Below are 19,013 nucleotides of genomic sequence, written 5' to 3' on the forward strand. Positions count from 1 at the left end.
TTTCCGATCCGTCCAGTAGGAACCGAGATACGCCTCGAACGTTTCTGATTGGTTGAGAGGCTTCTAGCCCCGCCTCCTGAGACCTCGGAAGCGACAGAGTAGTCGGAAGCGACAGAGAGGAGTAGCCGGAAGCGACATAGCAGAGTAGTCGGAAGCGACAGAGAGGAGTAGCCGGAAGCGACATAGCAGAGTAATCGGAATCGACGCTAAAGAACTGGCCTTCAAGAGATAAGCGGAACAGCGACGGAGTCAAGCTACTGCTGAACTAAATTGTGCACTACTGTCTGTAGTAGTGTCATGTTGTATGCTGCACGGCTCGGCTGAAGATGATCGTCTTCTATGCTGTATATAGTTGTCGTCTTTGTGCCGTCCTGTGTGTCTTCGTGTAAATAAACGTCGTTGTTCTTTTTCTATTGCCGCCTGTTGATTGAGCGTTCTCCACACCATATAACTCCCGCTATCCAAACGAACCCCTGAAATTTAGTAAAATACGTTTAGTCATAGAAATCATGTTTCAAATTTTTGATCAAAATTTTTAAAATCTTAATTTGTGTGTTACATCTACTCTATAGTTCTCCTGTATATTCAAAAATTCATCAAGAATATCCATAACTCCTTTACTTGCTTTGTAATCTCATAGAAAATCAGGCTTTTTTCTGGGTCTGTTACTAACTGGTTATCATGATTAATTATGATTGAAAATTACTATAGTTTTCATTCGTCCAAGTTGAATAAAAACTATAGTAATTTGGAAACTAATGAAAACTGTTTTTTTTTTCATAGTGCCATGTATTATGATACTTCATATTAGACGTTATACTGGTTTGTATAAAATTAAAAAAAAGTTATAACTTAAGTTTATTAACATACCTTTTAAGTTCATCTGTTAAAACTTTTACTACACATAAGCTTTTTTTCTGACTTTTACCCAGTTTCTTTCTTTTCCTTTTGAAATCTTTACCTTAAAAGTATTGAAACTTTAATATTACATAAAGACCATATTTTAGTTAAATATTTAGAGATGTTTTTTTTTTTTTTTTTTTTTTTTTAGCATATATTGTTTGAAATGATATTTGTCAAGAAAAAAAATATTATTCATCTATTTTTAGGGATGAATATTTGATTTGAATTTTTAACCATTACTCCGAAATTTCTTAAAGGACAAAGCTGGTTTATCTCTACATTTTTTTTGATGATATGATTGATTGCCAAAGCAATATCTGATTCTGAAATAATTCCAGAAATTTATTTTTATTTTTTCTTGTTAAGGTGTATGTACAAACTTGAAACTTCGAAAATCGTTCAAAATATCGAATATTTTTTTTATTGCTTATAATGTTCTCTGATCATCTAGTTTTCAGACGATACCAAGATGTGGTCAATATTCGAAATATTTCTCGAGTTATAATTATTTTTCTTGAGGTGCTTTCATTAAAAACTCTAGTTACGGTGTTTTTAAAACTCATTTTATGAAGAATCATATTTTTCCACTATAATGCTTCATTCAAACAATCATAACTCAACAAGAAATTAACCAAATACAATTATTTATATATCAAAATAATCTGTATGAAATAGCGGATGTTTTGTGCCTCAATCAAAGTTATATTTATAGAAATAAATTTTTAATAGCTATTTAAAAGTTAAAATTACAGAAAAAATCTTGCTTTTTCTATTCATCGTTGATAAAAAATTGTTTAAAAAATATATATATTTTTATAACTTGATTGAGGCAGACAACATGAAGACTAATATTAGGCACCATTTCCAACTAGAAGTGTGTGTCTGTACAAATTAGAATTTAAGATATCATGTTTCAAAAAATAGGCTAATTAGCTCATTAAATATTATTTTATTAATTTATAATTAGTGTAATATGTTTTTTTCTCACTAAAATGAGTTTAAACATATATTAATGACCTACTGTGAAAAAACTGGATTTTTAAAGTTAAAATTAAAAAAAAATCTTTTAGTGTGTACGTACACCTTAAATTTAGTTTTTTAAAATTTAGTTAAAGGTTTAATTAAATTTAGTTATTTAAAGTTTATTTTCAGTTTATTTAAAAAACACAGTTTCGTATCGTATTGACTCGAAGGATCTATTATTATAATTTGTAAATTCTTATAGAAAATTTACGAATAATAAAAAAATGCTCAGAGAAATATCATAAAATATCACTAACAAAGTTAAGAAATATATATATTAAATTTTTCGATACTGTTACTTTTAATTGAAATAAATTTCCAGTTAAATAAAGATGAACAGATCAACGACGACGACATAGTAAGGTAAATTTTATTCGCTATTTTGTTCAATGTTTATTCTTTAGTAATGCTATTTCTTAAATACACAAAACAAAGAAACGCAGAGTTAATATTAATTCCATGATCTCTTTGATAACTAGGCATCAAATATATCGAAATGATATATCAGAAGCAATTTCAAGGGCATCATAAAAACATGTGAAAAAGAAAAACAAATTACTTGATTCTCTTTCCAAATGTGACAATGTTTAGAAAGTGAGATTAGAACTGAATGTTATGGAAGAAATGAAGCTGATAAGATGAAACTTCAGATAAAAACGATGATTTAGAATTGAAAAGAAATTTCAGTGTAACTTTCTTCTCAGATTTTCAAAACCTTTGAACGAAAATTATGTTTTTGGATATTCTCAAATTCTGTTCGAAAATAAATAAAGTACATAGTAACAGAAATGAAATATTAAAGTTTTAATGCAAGTGTTCAAATATAATTTTTTTTTGTATATTCCAAAAATATTTAAAATTTTATAAATTAAATATGAGTTTTCAAAACTCAAGGTGGAAAACAGACAGCTGAAGTAACAAGTATAGGTAAAAAAAAAGAAAAATAAAAGAATAACATATAATACTCATGTTAAAGAACAAACCATGAAATAATTTTCTCATGACAACCTCAAAATTGCATGCTTAATTGATAATAGCAATAAATCTTCTGGTGGTATGTTTCTTTTAAGAATATATTTTCTTTTATCGACCTAACATTTCTACTTCTTACGCTTCCTTTTGAACTTCAGCAAGTGTATAAGAACATTATTAAAACAATACAGCACGTGGAAGATATACATTTATCTAATTAATAGCTGGTTTAATTAGACTGCTGAGTTCAACCATAAAACGAACATATTTTCTTTTATGCTAAGGTTAAGTAATGATTTTCCAAATAAATCATAAGAAAATGATGTAATATGCAATGTTTTGAAAAATAATAAAAAAATAAACTTTAAATTTATCTTTCAAGAAGAATTTTCTAATTAGAAGTCAATGTAACTCTATTTCAAAGACCTTGTGCATTAAATATATATAATAAATGAAAATAGTTTTCATGATAACAAATTTAAAAATTACAATTTTGATTTTTCAGTCTTAAATAAATATTTGCTAAGTAATGCATGCTTGAAATTATGCTAGAAATTGCTTGTATTTCCTGAAAATTATGCTAGAAATTTTGACATCTACATTTTTCATTGTTCACGATATAAAGTTCCCTTATGTTATTTTTATGCAAATAATTGTTCTGCCTTTTTATTTAACTCATCACATACTGAAAATAAGTACAGGATGAGCACAATGACTTGCTTGTTCATAAAGATTTACTGCACAATTATTGAATATTATACTGATACTTCACTTACTAAAATGACACTAATACTGATTGACTACACTGAATAATTTAATTTAGGCATCACTATACAGATAAATTTTAGCAATTTTCTTTTTTACGGTCCTTTTGTTTCAAGATTTAATTAATAATAAATTTATATGAATTACATTTATTTCGCCCGAAATGGTATCAATGGTGGAAAATGCAAAATGTTAGCTTTTGTTTCACGAAATGAAATCATCAACTTATGTTCAACATGCATTTCGACATTATTATGGATTCATACTATTGCTTCATTGTCTGATATAAAGACAATAAAACAATAGTATGAAAGGTTTACAAGAAGACTAAATCCAGACTTTTTTTTATCTCCCCCGAAGTTAAAGTTCTAGTGTCAGGACTGCGTCTGACATTTTTATCAGTGGAGTAATGTAACATAACGTAACGCAATCCTGCGCACCCTGTGCCTCTAACACTAAGTTATCTAACCTTTTGGATGAGCAGAAGATGGAAAGAGGATAAAAAAAAAGATTAAAAGAGACGTCAAACCATCCAGAGATCTCCAGAGAGAATCCCATCGGTATCAAATCCTACACGACTGTATTTAATATTTTGACGAAGTAATTACTAAATGGTATTCTTGTAATTACTAAATTACAAGAATACCTAAAAGCAAATGGTGACAATGGGTTGAACTTAGATTAATGAGATTACTAAATGAAAAGGAAAAGAGGAAAAATATTTATGTGAGCATCTATATCGAAATAACACTGTGAGCATCTATATGACATCTATATTCGATATATATATATAAATAAACATTGTAGAATCGGAAATCTGTATCTTCCGTCTGGTTCTGTTTTGATTTCCTTCGTGTGGACGTGGTTCTGTAAAGTATTGCACTTTTGGGGGAATAATTTCGGCAGATTTAAATAAACTGTTCAAATAAATGCATCATTTGAGCTTCAAGCTATCAGCAGACAACTGAAGTAAAATTATTCATGAAACGCTAATGCTTCAAACTTTTAAAGTGGAAAATTGTTCAGCCTTGCTATCAAATGATTGTCCTAGACTTGCTGAATTTGTATATCTCCCTAATATTAGTGCAGAAGAAAAGATGCTTTCATAACAATTATAGATTATATGTTAAAGAATAATTGGAGAAAGCTAGACTTAAATATCAGTTTGACATTCTCCGAGTTGGAAAAAAAACTTACGTTGGAATTTGCTGAAATACATGGTTTTATTCAATGTTTTATATCAGTAATTGCAACGTATCTGAGACGATGTTCATTTATAATAGTTTTTTTTACAAAATCCATTTTTACAATCAAGTCATTACTTTATATATAATGAATTTTTCATTATTTTATGGTTATGAAGATGATAAAATATCAACTGGAATAAGGTTGTTAAATGATTCGGTAGACTATGCTGTTTTTCAAGAATCATTCTTAAATAGTATCAACAGAGTTATGGTTGGAATTTGTAGATCCAATATCTGAAAAAAAATTCCGAATTTAAATAATTAATATTTCATAATCTGTATGTTGTACTGATTATCGATTCTGAAGATTATCATTGTAATATTATCTTTATCCTGTCATTTTAATTAAATGTTAGATATATAATTTATTTTAATTTAGTTTTATAAGAAAAAGAAACTCTGAATAATAATTAGTTTGCTTTTCAAATTTTGTAAATTAGGAAATTTATAATTCTTATTAAATCCTAATCATTAGCACTTTTGACTAACATTTTATCCTTTTGCTAACGTCGACATGTCTTATAAAGGACCTTCATTCTTCCCCCCTCTTTCGTGTTAACAATAGGATTAAAGTTGGTAAATGCTATCTTCTTAGATATTTTAATAGCATTTTTTGCCACCATTTCGTCGCCGTCCGATAAGATTATAATTTAATGGGAACCAAAGCAGAAAATTTTTTGCCACATATTTATTTGACAAGGTAAATTTTTTATATTATTTTGAGTTTGAATTTTTTTGAAATTCTATATCAAGAGGATTTGCAATCCTTTCCATTCCTGATTTCAATATCTCTTCTACCTCGTCCACTAGGTAAAAGATATCTTATCTAATCTCTCATATCTTCTACTAAGGTCACTTCTCCCTACCACTTCTTACGCCCTATTTTGTGTATATATAACATAAATCTTTTCTTCGCTTATTATCATATCTGAGAAAGATACTTTACTTAAGACTATATATCTTACTCTCACTGAGTACACATTAAAATTATTTGCATCAACTAGGTAAAAAAAAAATCTGTACTCTGTGATAGTTACTGAAGTTATTTTGAAGTTGAATGTTATTTTCAATTTTGATGTAAGTAAAAAATTTTTTTAGAGAATTTGGCTTTTCTCTAAATTTTATTACTTTTAAACTTATTGAAAGTTTTATTTGAAGTTGATAATATATTTTGAAGGACAATTTTATTGATCATGAAAATATGAAAAATTTAGTGTAGTTAATAATAATTTTTTCGATATTAATAAATTCATTTAAATAACTGTTTTTAAATGCATGTTTTTATATTTTTGGATAGTCGGGTTCCTTTTTTTTAAATTTTGATTCAGTATCAAATTATGATTCGGTCTATGAATAGGGAAAAAATGATGATGAGAATATATTACTATTCATTTTCAGTGATCTTAGCAAATTTTGAATTATGCTCTACAATTACATTATATTTTAATATTTGATGAATTAGAATATATTTTTTTATTTATCATTTTAATATAATATCAAAAGATACATACGAAAGAAATGCAATGATAATGGAAATTAATGTTATTATTTGTTTCCAGTGGTAAGAATTAGTTTTTAATTCCTTTTATAATATTTAATTAATTGTGTTCTTTATCTTTTTTATAATTCAATTTTGAAAATTTTAATTCAAATTGTTTTAGATAAATAATTCCGCATCAAATGCATCTTAACAAAACTAAATGATAATGAAAATTTACTAATATTTATATTCATTTTATTGTATTTTTGTTTTAAACTGCAGTACAACATTAATATGTTTTTGCTCATGCTTTTTTTTCTTTTTTAATTTTCAGAAAAAGTGTAAAACTGATTAGATCTTTAATAGAATTCTGGGAGAAAAATGTCGTTAATACAAGATATTGCTACAGATGAAATGGCTTTGATTGAGGAGGTACACCTTTTTTTTTTATTTAATCCATTTCATTTTCTAAAGATAGAAACAGAATCTATGATAAAATAAAATTCAAGAGATACTACATACAGTTTTGTTTTTAATATTTATTCAGATAGCAGTGGCATAACATTTCGTATTAACAGAATTTGTTTATTGTTTTCACTCTAAAAAATTATTACCGCAATTTAATTGTAGTCTTGGAGAAATTATTGTTATTTTTAATTCCTTTTTCAAATGTAAGCTGCAGTTAGTTTTTATAAATTCAAATTATGGTGGAATTATCCACAGAAGTAGTTGGTGAAAATGAAGCTACAATAATTTATTATTCGCAGATTTATTTGCATTATAAAGTACTGCATATTATAATTTATAAAGTTGTTTTTTACTAAATCAAAGATGTAAATTACTTCAAGATTTAATTTTTCAACAAAAAGGAAAATGGTTTAATTAATTTTTGTTATTTCAAAATCGCACCATCTTAACCAGAAAATTACAGAAGTATAAAAAAAATAGCATATATGAAGTATTGAAATGTGTGGTTTTTTTTATTCTTTAATAATATTTTAAAGCATCCAGAATACACTAATTCTTTCTGCCTTTTATTTTTATTCAGTTACATGCCGAAGAAATCTATAAATATTTTAACACAACTATGAAATGTTAAAACTACAATTTTCAAATGTAAAAAATATATATTATTTTGAATTAAATAATAGAAAAATAAACATATAGAGAAAAATTTAAAATTATGAAATAAAAAGGTTTTAATACTATCATCAAATAGCTGCAGTCTGATTGTGTTTAACAAATGGTTTTCAGCACTTTGTCAGAAATACAACACTGCAATGTGAATTTTTTTCGTAGATAGAATCACAATGTGGCATATATTTCTGATGACATACATGATATTACTATAGGTTGAATTTTTCCCTGATTTGATCATTCTAAAAGAATGATTTGATATTTAGTTAGATGTGATAATAATTAAAAAAAATCCCATGTTTGATCTGATGAAGACCCTCCTTCCCCCCCAAAAAACCCCAATGTAGTTAATTGCCTAGTTTATTCATTTGTAATTTTTGTATAAATGCTTAAAATATTTAAATAGTTTTAATAAAAAATATTTATATATATATATATATATATATATATATATATATATAGAGAGAGAGAGAGAGAGAGATAGATAGATAGATAGATATAGATATATAGATAGATAGATGTGTAGAGATACATTTACTAAAGTCCATTTATTAATTTATTAGTTCAAAACTTTAAACATTTATTTTTTAAATATATTTTGGCGTTTAGAAACAAATTTCAGCAAATAATATTTCTATTTCAACAAATAATAAAATGAAAAGTGACATAAATATCATACTTTATGAGGCAACAAATATGATCTAGTTCAATGATTTTACTATATTCTTTGATTTTTCTAAAACAACTGCAATAAATAAAAAAATAAAAAGAAATTTACTGTCATATTTGCCAGTTAAAAAAAAACATTTCGCTTTCAATTTTTAAAAGTATTCAATTGAAACCAATGCTTGATAAATTTTTACTGAAGTAATAAATAAATAGGAATCAGAAGAAATAAAATAAAAGTAACAAATTACAATGAGCTGAAATTTCAAAAGCAAACATACAGGAACTACGATACCCAGCATCTTACGCTGGAGAGAAAGCAACAAAAATATGAAACAATAATCTGTACAATAATCAATGCTAACTATACGGACATTTCACTAATGATGTAAAATTTCATTTAGATTACAGGTAGTTTAGTGGTTGCAATGCGCGTTGTGTTATGAAATGCATCCGAAGGTACTTTGAAAATGTTTTAAGTAATTTGTATAATGGTTGCATAATAATGTTACTGTAAATATTCAAATTCAAAGAAGCGTTTCTTTAAAGGCCATACTATATGTTTTCTGTATATATATAAATTCTTTAAAAAAATCGACGTGATTATAGAATTTCACAAATAAATGAAATTGGATTAAACTTAATCGATTTATTTTGATTATTGGATTATTTAATTGATTTTATAGTGAAATGCTTTATTAAAATTCTTTCGAATTTGTTAAAGGTTTTTTTGTTTTGTTTTTTGAATAACGAATTTTAAAATGCTTTAAAACTTGTGACTTCGTATACTAATCATATATTTAAAATGCCTCAAAAATTGCCACTTCGTATACTAATATTGGAAAAGAATTATATATATATATATATATATATATATATTTAGTAATAACGCACTGCAAAAGGTCTAAATGTTTCGAACTATATACAAAAATTGGAATTTTATCTTTATTCAAATATACGCAGTATTTTATTAAAAATAATCTGTAGGACAAGATAAGAACTTGCAGATATTAACAAAAGGAATACATTTTGACATTTTGATTACAGAAAAGATAATGCTATCTTTCAACAGTAAATAAAGACCTAAAATGTGTAGAAGAAAAAAAGAAGAGTGGAGCACATCTGTATGAATTGTGAATTCTGTATTGCCTGAAGAATGATATATCGGCTATATAATAAAGGCGGATGAAACATATAGTGAGATAGGAAAGTGCAAACTAAGCAAAGACAAATGAAAGATAACGCTATTGATATTAAAGAACACGATATGATTGGCTGCTATGGCAGAACAACCAACACAGCGTGAAAAAATGGTATTTCCCGTAATATAGAGCCCCATTTTAGAGATCAATTTCCATGATTCACTCCAACAAGCTAACATTAAAACATTTATTTGAATATTTGCACAGAAAGGACAGCAGATCAAAATTATATTCTGGAAAAATTATCAAGCAATTGCCTAGTTGTGAGAAATTACTAGTCATAAATTTGAAAAAAAATTAAACCAGTTTAAATGAAATCAACATAAATAAAATACTATCTTAGTAAAGGTTGTCGGCACTTTCCATATGTTTTCAGAATCATCCAAGTAAGAAATTTGGATTATTCTGAATGCTCGTGTCTTTCAATCATTCCTGATCACTGACATGCTTAAACTTGATATTATTTTTGTTCATTTCCAAACCAAATCTTATAAACATATTTAAGATGATTATGACGCCATATGTTCCAATTTGGTTCAACATTAAAAGATATTATTCTGTGAAATAAAGTTTGAAAAATGTTTTGAAAATTTGAACAATTATTAAGTTAGATGATACTAAAATACTTTATACGACCACTTATTTTAGCTTGGTTTAATGTTTTTATCTTACCGTTCTATTTGGAAGCGTTTGTGTTAGGAAAGGCTACTTAAGGGCTATTTCAGATTAGACTTCCTAATTTAGAGATCCAATCAGATGAAGAAGACGGCACTTGACTTGGCAATCACTCTTCAATTTACCGCTCTAAGAAGGATGTTTGATACTCGACGTTTTTTCCAAACAGAGAAAGACTATAATAATAATTATAACTCTACACATATTAGTGTTGGGTTACAAGAATGTGCCAAAAATTTTAGAACAAACAATTTTGACTAAATATACATAATTTAAAACATATTAAACTACTGGTAATTGAATAGAATGCAAGTATAACTCGAACCGCATCGTGGTGAATTTCGGATCATTTTATAAAAATTGAGAAATTGGTAAAAATTATAAAATACTTTTATCAAAATAATATGTTTAAAATGATTCGCATTAATATATTAGTCAGAAATATGGCAGTTCATGATCTAAATGACCACAATGAGCCTGATAGTAAAATGGCAAAAAAAAAGTTTCACCTAAAATTAAAAAAAATTAGGAATTTTTCACGAACTTAATATGTAGACCATGCTATTTATTAAAATGTTTCTGTAAAAACGCAAATGAAATAAAATACTTACATGTTTTTAAAAATTGAAACAATGTAATCTATATAATTTTAGGGTAAAAGTCAGCTTTGATGTTTTTTTATCATTTTTTCTAAATCTGAGTTATCTCCTCTAATTGAAGATTTTAATTATAATTGCTTTTATCCTTGTTTCTTTAATTAAAATTCATAGCTTTTGAGCTTTGTTAGTATTTGATAGTAGAAAACTTGATTATTTTCTTTCACACTTGAGCATGACATCGACGAATTCCTCTTTGACGCTTTAAAAATTATTTTTTCCAATAAGAAGTTTTACAAAAGTAAATCTCAAAACTTGTTATATATCTATGAATATCTGATAAGAAAGTAATTGGGGGATTGGACAAATAAAAAAAAGATATCTAGATGTAAAAAAAGATATCGAGTAAGAAGTGTATTTTTGGGATTTGAAGCAGATGCAAAATTTATTTCGCAAAACATTAAAACTGAGCAACATTTAGTAGGAAAAAAAAACTTATAAGGGAGCTAAATTATATTCACAGAATTCAAGTGAAATTCTTTCAAATAAATTTATATTACAATTCATTTTACTTTTATACAAATCATTTCCTCATTTTTTCAAACATTTTTAGTTTAAATTTAAAACCAAATTTACATGAATTCGATATCTGTATTAATTCTGATCAATGTGAGGCTTCCTAAAATTATAACACTATTATATATTTGTCACCATATTTATTAAAATGCATTTATTTTATGTTAATAACGGAAAAATAAGACAAATGGGACTTAAAATCACTATAAATTTAATCAATCCATTTATGGATAAAAAAAATCATTGAATTGAAGATAAGAAATATTAAAAATAATTTATTACAGTTTTAAAGCTTAAAAAAAAATAATTTTTTTCAGCTGCAATATATATATATATATATTATATACTAGTTCAGAACTTTGTCTCAAATTTTGTAAAAAATATTGTCTGAAGTAAATATAATCATGATTCTGAAATATTTCTCTGTGAAGGAATCATTATGTTTACGTCCAAAAAGCTTCACTGAAATCAATGAAGAGAAATATATGGATTGTTTTAATAAAGTGAAAGATCAAAAGTGTATAATCGCTAAAATTATTTTGAAAAGTATATTGAAAAATAATTATCGTGGAATTACGATTTTGATACCTTTCCATGTAATAATATTATTATACTAAATGGAATTTTGATTTAATCTTGAAAATTCCCTTTTTTACCATTATTTCTAAAACTTTTTAAGCCATTGTTTTTTTTGTTGTATTTCTGTTTTCTAAGATTTTTATGTAAAAGTTAAATATATGCTTTTATCATCAGCTCAAAAGGCGATATATCAATGAAATTACTCCTAAGATGAGAGAAGACGATACCCTGTGGCATCGATTCTTGAAAGGTAAATGCACTTCCATTAGCTATCGGTTTAATTGTTAACCTTGAACGAAATAAAGTAAAAATTTCCTAAACTAAGGTCCATTAACCTTAAATTTTAAATATTTAGCAACACTTTGATAGTTTCCTTTATCAAAACGAACAACACATTGTATTTAATTTTTATCTTATTTTTGATTTCAGGTTTCTTGACATTTTTTTCTTCAAATTTAAATATTATTTTATTATTATCTATTATTGTGGCGGTGCATCATGTATGATCTACCCGCTTTCAAATTTATATAGTATTTTTGCTTAATCGCTTTCTTGTAACTCAAAAAATATGATATAAATTAAATCAATCTACTGAAAAATCATTAAACCATTAAGAAGATCTCTACAATTTGTGAGAAATAATAATATTACATTTATTTTAAATTTGACCATTTTGTTGAAATTTAGAAAATATTTCTTCATACAATTAATGATTAATGACCTTATTTCAAATACCTCAACTATATAACCAAACATTTCCCAATTCAATGTGGCATTGTTTATTTTAAGAGGATTGTTGTAATTCTTTTTAATATGCAATTAGCAAAAATTTGAAATCAAATAAAGGTTTTAAATAATCGTTTGATGATCATAATACCATTAACTAGTGAGATAGAAATATCTTAGCAATTTGTAATAATACAAAAATTAAATTTGAAAAAAATCGAGTTTTATCGCCGTTTAATATAGATATAATAATATAAAATAGATTCTTTTATTATTATTCATTGAAATGCAATTTTTTTTTCAATTTTCTTTTTATTTACAACTGAAGTTAATAATAGTTTGCACATGAAATAAATTTCCAATTGTAAATATTAGGTGGCTTGCTGAGATATATGTTTTTTATTCATTGTTTCAATAGCAATGAATCATCAAAAAGCATATTGGCAATTGAAAGATATTTATAATTATTAATGATCAAGCTCCAATTTAAAGTGAGTTGCTGCAATTACAATTAAAGGATATAAAATTATTTGAAGTGAATTTGGATCAAATTTCAGAGTAAGTTTTGGAAATAAGATAAGTTTTGAAAAGAAAGTCATATATTCATTTGAAATTACTTTTCAATTTTCCTTGCTTTTATATTGCATTCTTGAGGAAATAAGTTATATACAGTTCGTCAATTATGTATAGTTAGTTTGCATCAATTTTATATATATATATATATATATATATATATATATTAGAAACAGGCAGCAATAGTTTTCATTAATTTAGTGGAAATTATCTTTCCTTAAATATTAGTTAAATTAAATGATTTTAAAGCGAAATCTCCGTTGAAATCAGATCGATTTCGTTTATTATCTGTTTACGTATTCCCTCCATTGTTGATCAATAACATAAGTTTTATAACTTAGAAAAACTTTTTTTTCTTATTTCATTATAAATAAATAAGAATAAAAACTGATCTAAATTATTTGATAGATTCTAGGAATTTGAAATAACCACTAATTTATATTGATTTTATTAGAAACGATTTCAGACCAATAAGGAAAAAAAAAAAGCTTCGTCTTTAAGATTTATCTTTTTCAACTTTTATCGGCTATTCAACTGAATTGAATTTTAACAATGGTGTTATTTGAAGGTTGTTTTTTTTTTTCAGGTTCTTTATTCAGTTTTATCTTAATGCTAGAAATGGGAAATTTTATGATTAAAAAAAATGTATTGCAATTCATTCAAACTTACAACTCTTATCTAATACAAAAAAAAAGCCATGGACAGTCTATATCTTAATACGAAATATCTCATTACGAAAAAAGAATGAAGGTCAAGTGAAACATGCGCACATAGCACAAGTCAGATTTCTAAACACCGTCTAGTAGGTAATCTTTCAGGCTCCTGAACTTTGATTGCAGTTTTAATCTGTTTTTATGACATCTTTAATAAATTTATGCTCTTAATAAATCTAATTAAACAAGCAATCTAACGGTTTTACTCCTATAATCCAAATACGTTCCAAATGCAACTCCTCTTAAAACTAATTCTATTTTCAAAGAACAGTCGGTATTTCGAATAATACTAGGAAGAATCGAATTCAAACAAATTCGCTGGCATTCAATAAGGAATTAGGTCAGCAATATTTTATATCATCACCCTTCATAAAATATGGAGCAGACTTCCTTGATCGTTCAAGTAATTGAGATATCTTTACTCTTATTGTATATATATATATATATATATATATATATATATATATATATATATATATATATATATATATATATAAAATATGTTAAGATTAAAAAATATTTTGTAAAACTATTTTTATAGACAAAATACTACATATCAAATCAGGGATTTTAGTACTATTTATGATAAGATAAACTATCTGTGTTAATACAATAAAAACTGAAAATTGTGCTTTTTTCTACTTTAATTACCAACGGAATATAGTAGTACTGAAATATGCGTTGAATATTTTTATTCATTTATATTTACCATTTTTTATATAATGAATAATCATGAATCAGTCTAAAATATTATTTGGAACAATATATGCACGTTATTATGAAAAATTCTCCTTGCCTTTTGCACTAATAAGAGGAGCCAAACTGATTTTTATTGACTGAAATATTATTTAATTATATAAATTATTTATCCGATTATTGATTTTAATCATCATTTAAGAAAATTTTCTTTTTATCATAAATAAGAGCGAGTCCCTTAGTAATGTTATTCTTGTACTTAGTATCGCATAAAAGGAAAAATAAAACATAAAAAATTATATTAATTATGTCTGATGAAATGAGGGAAATTCTTATAATATGTTTCTACCAAATAAAGAAAAGAAGTATTAAAATATCTCATTAATTTCAGTTTTTTTCTCTAATATGAAATTTTATTGCTATTTACATATTTACATTTCAGTTCTTCTAATTATCAACGTTAATTAATGCGATTTAATTCTTTTTGCAGCACGTGATTTTAACTTAAAAGATGCTGAAGATTTACTGAAGAAGGTGAGTTAATATGCTGACTAATGTATATTCATGAGTACTTTTTATTTCAATTCTTTACTTACTATTGATCAATTAAACAAACTGCGTAGATTATAAAAAAAATTAAATAATAAAACAAGTTTGTCAATGATCAATAATTTTTCAAGTAAATTCTCAAGACTATGAGAAATTTTGCATCTATTTTGGTGTATAATAGTTTCATCGAAAAAAGTTTGACAATTATCATACGAAAATATTATTTAATGTAGCAATCATTCGAAATAAAATTTTTGAAAATGCAGTTGAGAATTTTCAAATTTGGCATGTAATAATTTGCGTTGTTTATAACTTCCGCTTTGCCATTTGTTTATAAAGGATAAATTGGTAGAAATATATTTTTGTTAGCATATTCATAATAAATTCCAAGTCAATTTCTCTCTTTCTTCCATCAGTTTTAAAAGGAAGTTTCTTACCTCTTTCTAATAAATTTACTATCGTTATTTCATCTTTAATTACAGAAAAATCCATTCATTCCAAAACTTTTATTGTTTAAAGAAGGATAAAAGAATTAAATACCATGCAAAATAACAAATGATGGTTAATGCATAAATTGATAAAAACACTTTGATTTTTTTTTCTTTGCAGCACATCCAATTCCGAAAGGAGTTCCGAATTGATCATATTCTGGAGGAATGGCAACCATGCGAAGTGTGTAATAGATTTAAAAGATCTTTACTTTATATCTTAAGTTATTTATAAGGTGCTCTAAATTTGATTCATGCATAGTACGTGAAAACTCACATGTTAATTTGTTCATTATCTTCCTCTAAGACTGATTATTATCTTCCCTTTCCTACGACAAAATATCTTTTATTTTCTGCAATGAAGTTTTTTTTTATTATTATTTACTTATAACTTAAGTTATTTATAAGGTGTTATGGATTTCAATCATGCATAGTATGTGAAAATACATATATTGTTTTCTTATTTATTGCTTCTTTATAACTTATTAATTATTTTCCTCTAAGATTGATTATTATCTTCTTTTCATCACTATTCAAACTCTTTAATTCTCTGCAATGAAATCCTTTTTTCTGTTATCAGGATTGCTTATCGTTATTGACAATAATTTAAAAGATCATTGTGCTCACAATCTGAAAGTTTTCAAATATTAAATAATATTCGCCAAAAGTAGAGTTTGCGTTTTTTTGTAATAGTAAAATATTCATTTTATACCATTGAAAAATAGTTAATTTTATTATTAAGCATTTGATCTTACATTGCTCACAACTTAGCTATTGCTATGTATCAAAATGGTCGTACATAAACTATATCAGGATTACTGTCAATAAAAATAATAATAACTTTGGAGATTTAGGCAGCGAATATTACTAAACATCAAAAGCATTTATTTATTCAGCGATACACACGTGATGACATTACATTAAATGATTAACTAAAAGTTTGAACGAAAGTTAGCAGCAGCAATCTTCAATAATATAGTATACATGTGACGTAAGCGTCTGGCATCTGGCGCATGAACAACTTTGTCAGCTTACATAACGGCAAATTCTACTTTAGTATAAAAGAAGAAGGAAATAATAATCATTGATATCTAACAAAGAATAATAATAAAGGTGACTGAGTCGAACTCAGGTGACTAGCTAGTTTGTCGTGAATATTGGCTATATTTACTACTTCATGTTCTGAATTTCGCCAAAATGTTTGACATTACAGTCATGTTATTTTAATTATTTTAGTTAAGTTCGGTTTGTGGTGTGCGTGTACCATAATTTTATAGCCCCACTTGAAACGAAAATATCTGGTTCCTTCTATTTTCTAAATTGTGCGCATTTAAAACCAGTTTTGCATTTGTTTTCTAAAATACACAGATGTTAGATAAAATCCTTTTTCTTCTTTAGTTTGCGAAGATAGAAGAAATTCATGCGATTAAGTATTTGATGATACAACAGAAAAGTTTTGAAATTCAGAGCACCAGTGTAATTTATTGTTAAAAATCAGGCAAAAAATGTATTTTTTTTTTAAATTCAAAATTTAGCAAAACTTTATACGACTAATAAACTAGCATTATTAAAAAACAATTTCTAAAATTTTGAAACAATTTAAAATTTATTTCTCTGTAATAATATATTTGTAAGCTATTGTCGAAATATGGCAAAATTAAATTTAATTTTTAATTAATTAGAATTCATTAAAATTTTTAAAAACTTGCTCCAAGTTGCACATTTTCAATCTCCGAAGTATGCATGTGCCAAATTTGGTAGCTGGTCTGTGGTACAAATAATACAAATAATGGTACACATACAAATAATAATATCAAAAAACGTAAAATAATTTTTGATGTTTGAAATAAGCAGAACATCTATTTTTCTAATCTATAATACTTATATTTTATATGATCTATATTATTTAATCAAATAATGAGCAGTGACTATAACCAGAAATTGCTAAATTAAATAGGCAACATTTTTATTGTTTCTTCATTATTTTGAATCATATAATACTATGATTTTAATGGCGATGAAAAAGGAACATGAGAAATACAACTTATTAGTTAGAAAGATATGTATCAAAAATCATAATTTAATGCATTATACAAGGGGTGTTCAAATGAAAAGGTACGAACCGACAGTGTGGGTATGAATGAAGGCTTTATTCAAAATATTGACCATAGGCCTAAGAACAATTATAGCATTAATTAAGGAACCGAAGGATTTCTTGTCCCCAGAATTCCTGTGGCCGTGACGAGACCCAGCCCTTCACAGCGTCCTTGAGTGCGCCGTCCGAATTGAAGCGCTTCCCTTTCAGATGTTTTTTCAGGAGACCAAACATATGAAAATAGTTGGGCAACATGTCCGGGCTGTAGGGCGGATGGTCACGCTGCTCTCACTTGGCCGGTTCCGCGTGTGTGAATCTGGAGACGTGTGGACGTACGTTATCATGGAGCAGAACCACACCCTCAGTAGACCTTCGACAGCTAACTCAAGGACGCTGTAAAGGACTGGGTCTCGTCATGGCCACAGGAATTCTGGAAACAAGGAATCCGTCAGCTTGTTAATCAATGGGATCGATCGTTGTGCTCAGGCCTATGGTGTACACTTTGAATAAAGTTTTCATTTATACCCACAGTGTTGTTTCGTATCTTTTCATTTGAACACCCCTTGTAGAAGTAATTTCGTCAAATACAATGACTTATTTGAATTTCGCTAAATACTCTTAATATTACATTATTAAGATTAAATATTAATATTACATTACCAAGATTAATATTACATTATTGGCGAATTAAATTAATGTAAATTTCGAAAAGTCGTGCCCGTAAGAAAATAATCTTAACTAAGAATTAAAAAAAGGAAAATTAAATGGATTAACAACTTATTTTTATTAAAAATATAAGCTATAAAGTTTACCTATAGACTAATTACCAATTTCCTGTAGACTAATTATCAATTACCAATTGAATCTTGTACCCGATACTATTTTAATTACATATGTTGATTTTTCTTTAGAAATAAGTCTATTTCTGATTTTTATACTTACAATCCCATTTACAAATAATATATGAAAAAAACATCTTTAAATTACGATATTTATATTTTAGGTACTTGCGAAATATTGCCCTATGAAAAATATAGGTTTCGATAAAGAAGGACATCCTATAGTTTACATCGATATGGCTGCTGATACAAAGGGTAAAAATAAAGTTCATTTTTTATTTGATAAGTTTCAAAGAAATTTTTTCTTTTATTTTTGCTGGGTTTTTACTTGATTCTAAAGTAACAATCCAAAAACTTTATATTGGTAAATTTATCTTTATATTAATAAATGTTGTTCAACATGTCTCACGAATCAACAGTACCTGGGAGATAGAGTATCGCTCGGCATTTTTTTTTTAAATCGTGCATTTTCGGAGAAATTATTTAGATACGAATCACATACTAATTATATTT

General features: G+C 26.3%; 1 protein-coding gene across 3 annotated transcripts in view; it reads left to right on the forward strand.

Annotated features, from left to right (window-relative positions):
* LOC129959417 (SEC14-like protein 3) overlaps nucleotides 1-19,013 on the forward strand; it is an 80,799-nt gene that overhangs the window by 42,070 nt on the left and 19,716 nt on the right. Inside the window, exons 1-6 of one of the 3 annotated variants that reach the window (XM_056072242.1) lie at nucleotides 5,828-5,987; nucleotides 6,725-6,822; nucleotides 11,996-12,071; nucleotides 15,020-15,063; nucleotides 15,688-15,750; nucleotides 18,665-18,755. In XM_056072242.1, the coding sequence (XP_055928217.1) occupies nucleotides 6,772-6,822; nucleotides 11,996-12,071; nucleotides 15,020-15,063; nucleotides 15,688-15,750; nucleotides 18,665-18,755 (325 nt within the window). In that variant the 5' untranslated portion in view covers nucleotides 5,828-5,987; nucleotides 6,725-6,771. Of the gene's footprint in view, nucleotides 1-5,827; nucleotides 5,988-6,722; nucleotides 6,823-11,995; nucleotides 12,072-15,019; nucleotides 15,064-15,687; nucleotides 15,751-18,664; nucleotides 18,756-19,013 lie in introns of those variants that run through there. The other 2 variants (XM_056072251.1, XM_056072248.1) reach the window with 2 other exon arrangements.

This window comes from Argiope bruennichi, chromosome 2, assembly GCF_947563725.1.
Source record: "Argiope bruennichi chromosome 2, qqArgBrue1.1, whole genome shotgun sequence".
Lineage (NCBI taxonomy): Eukaryota > Metazoa > Arthropoda > Arachnida > Araneae > Araneidae > Argiope > Argiope bruennichi.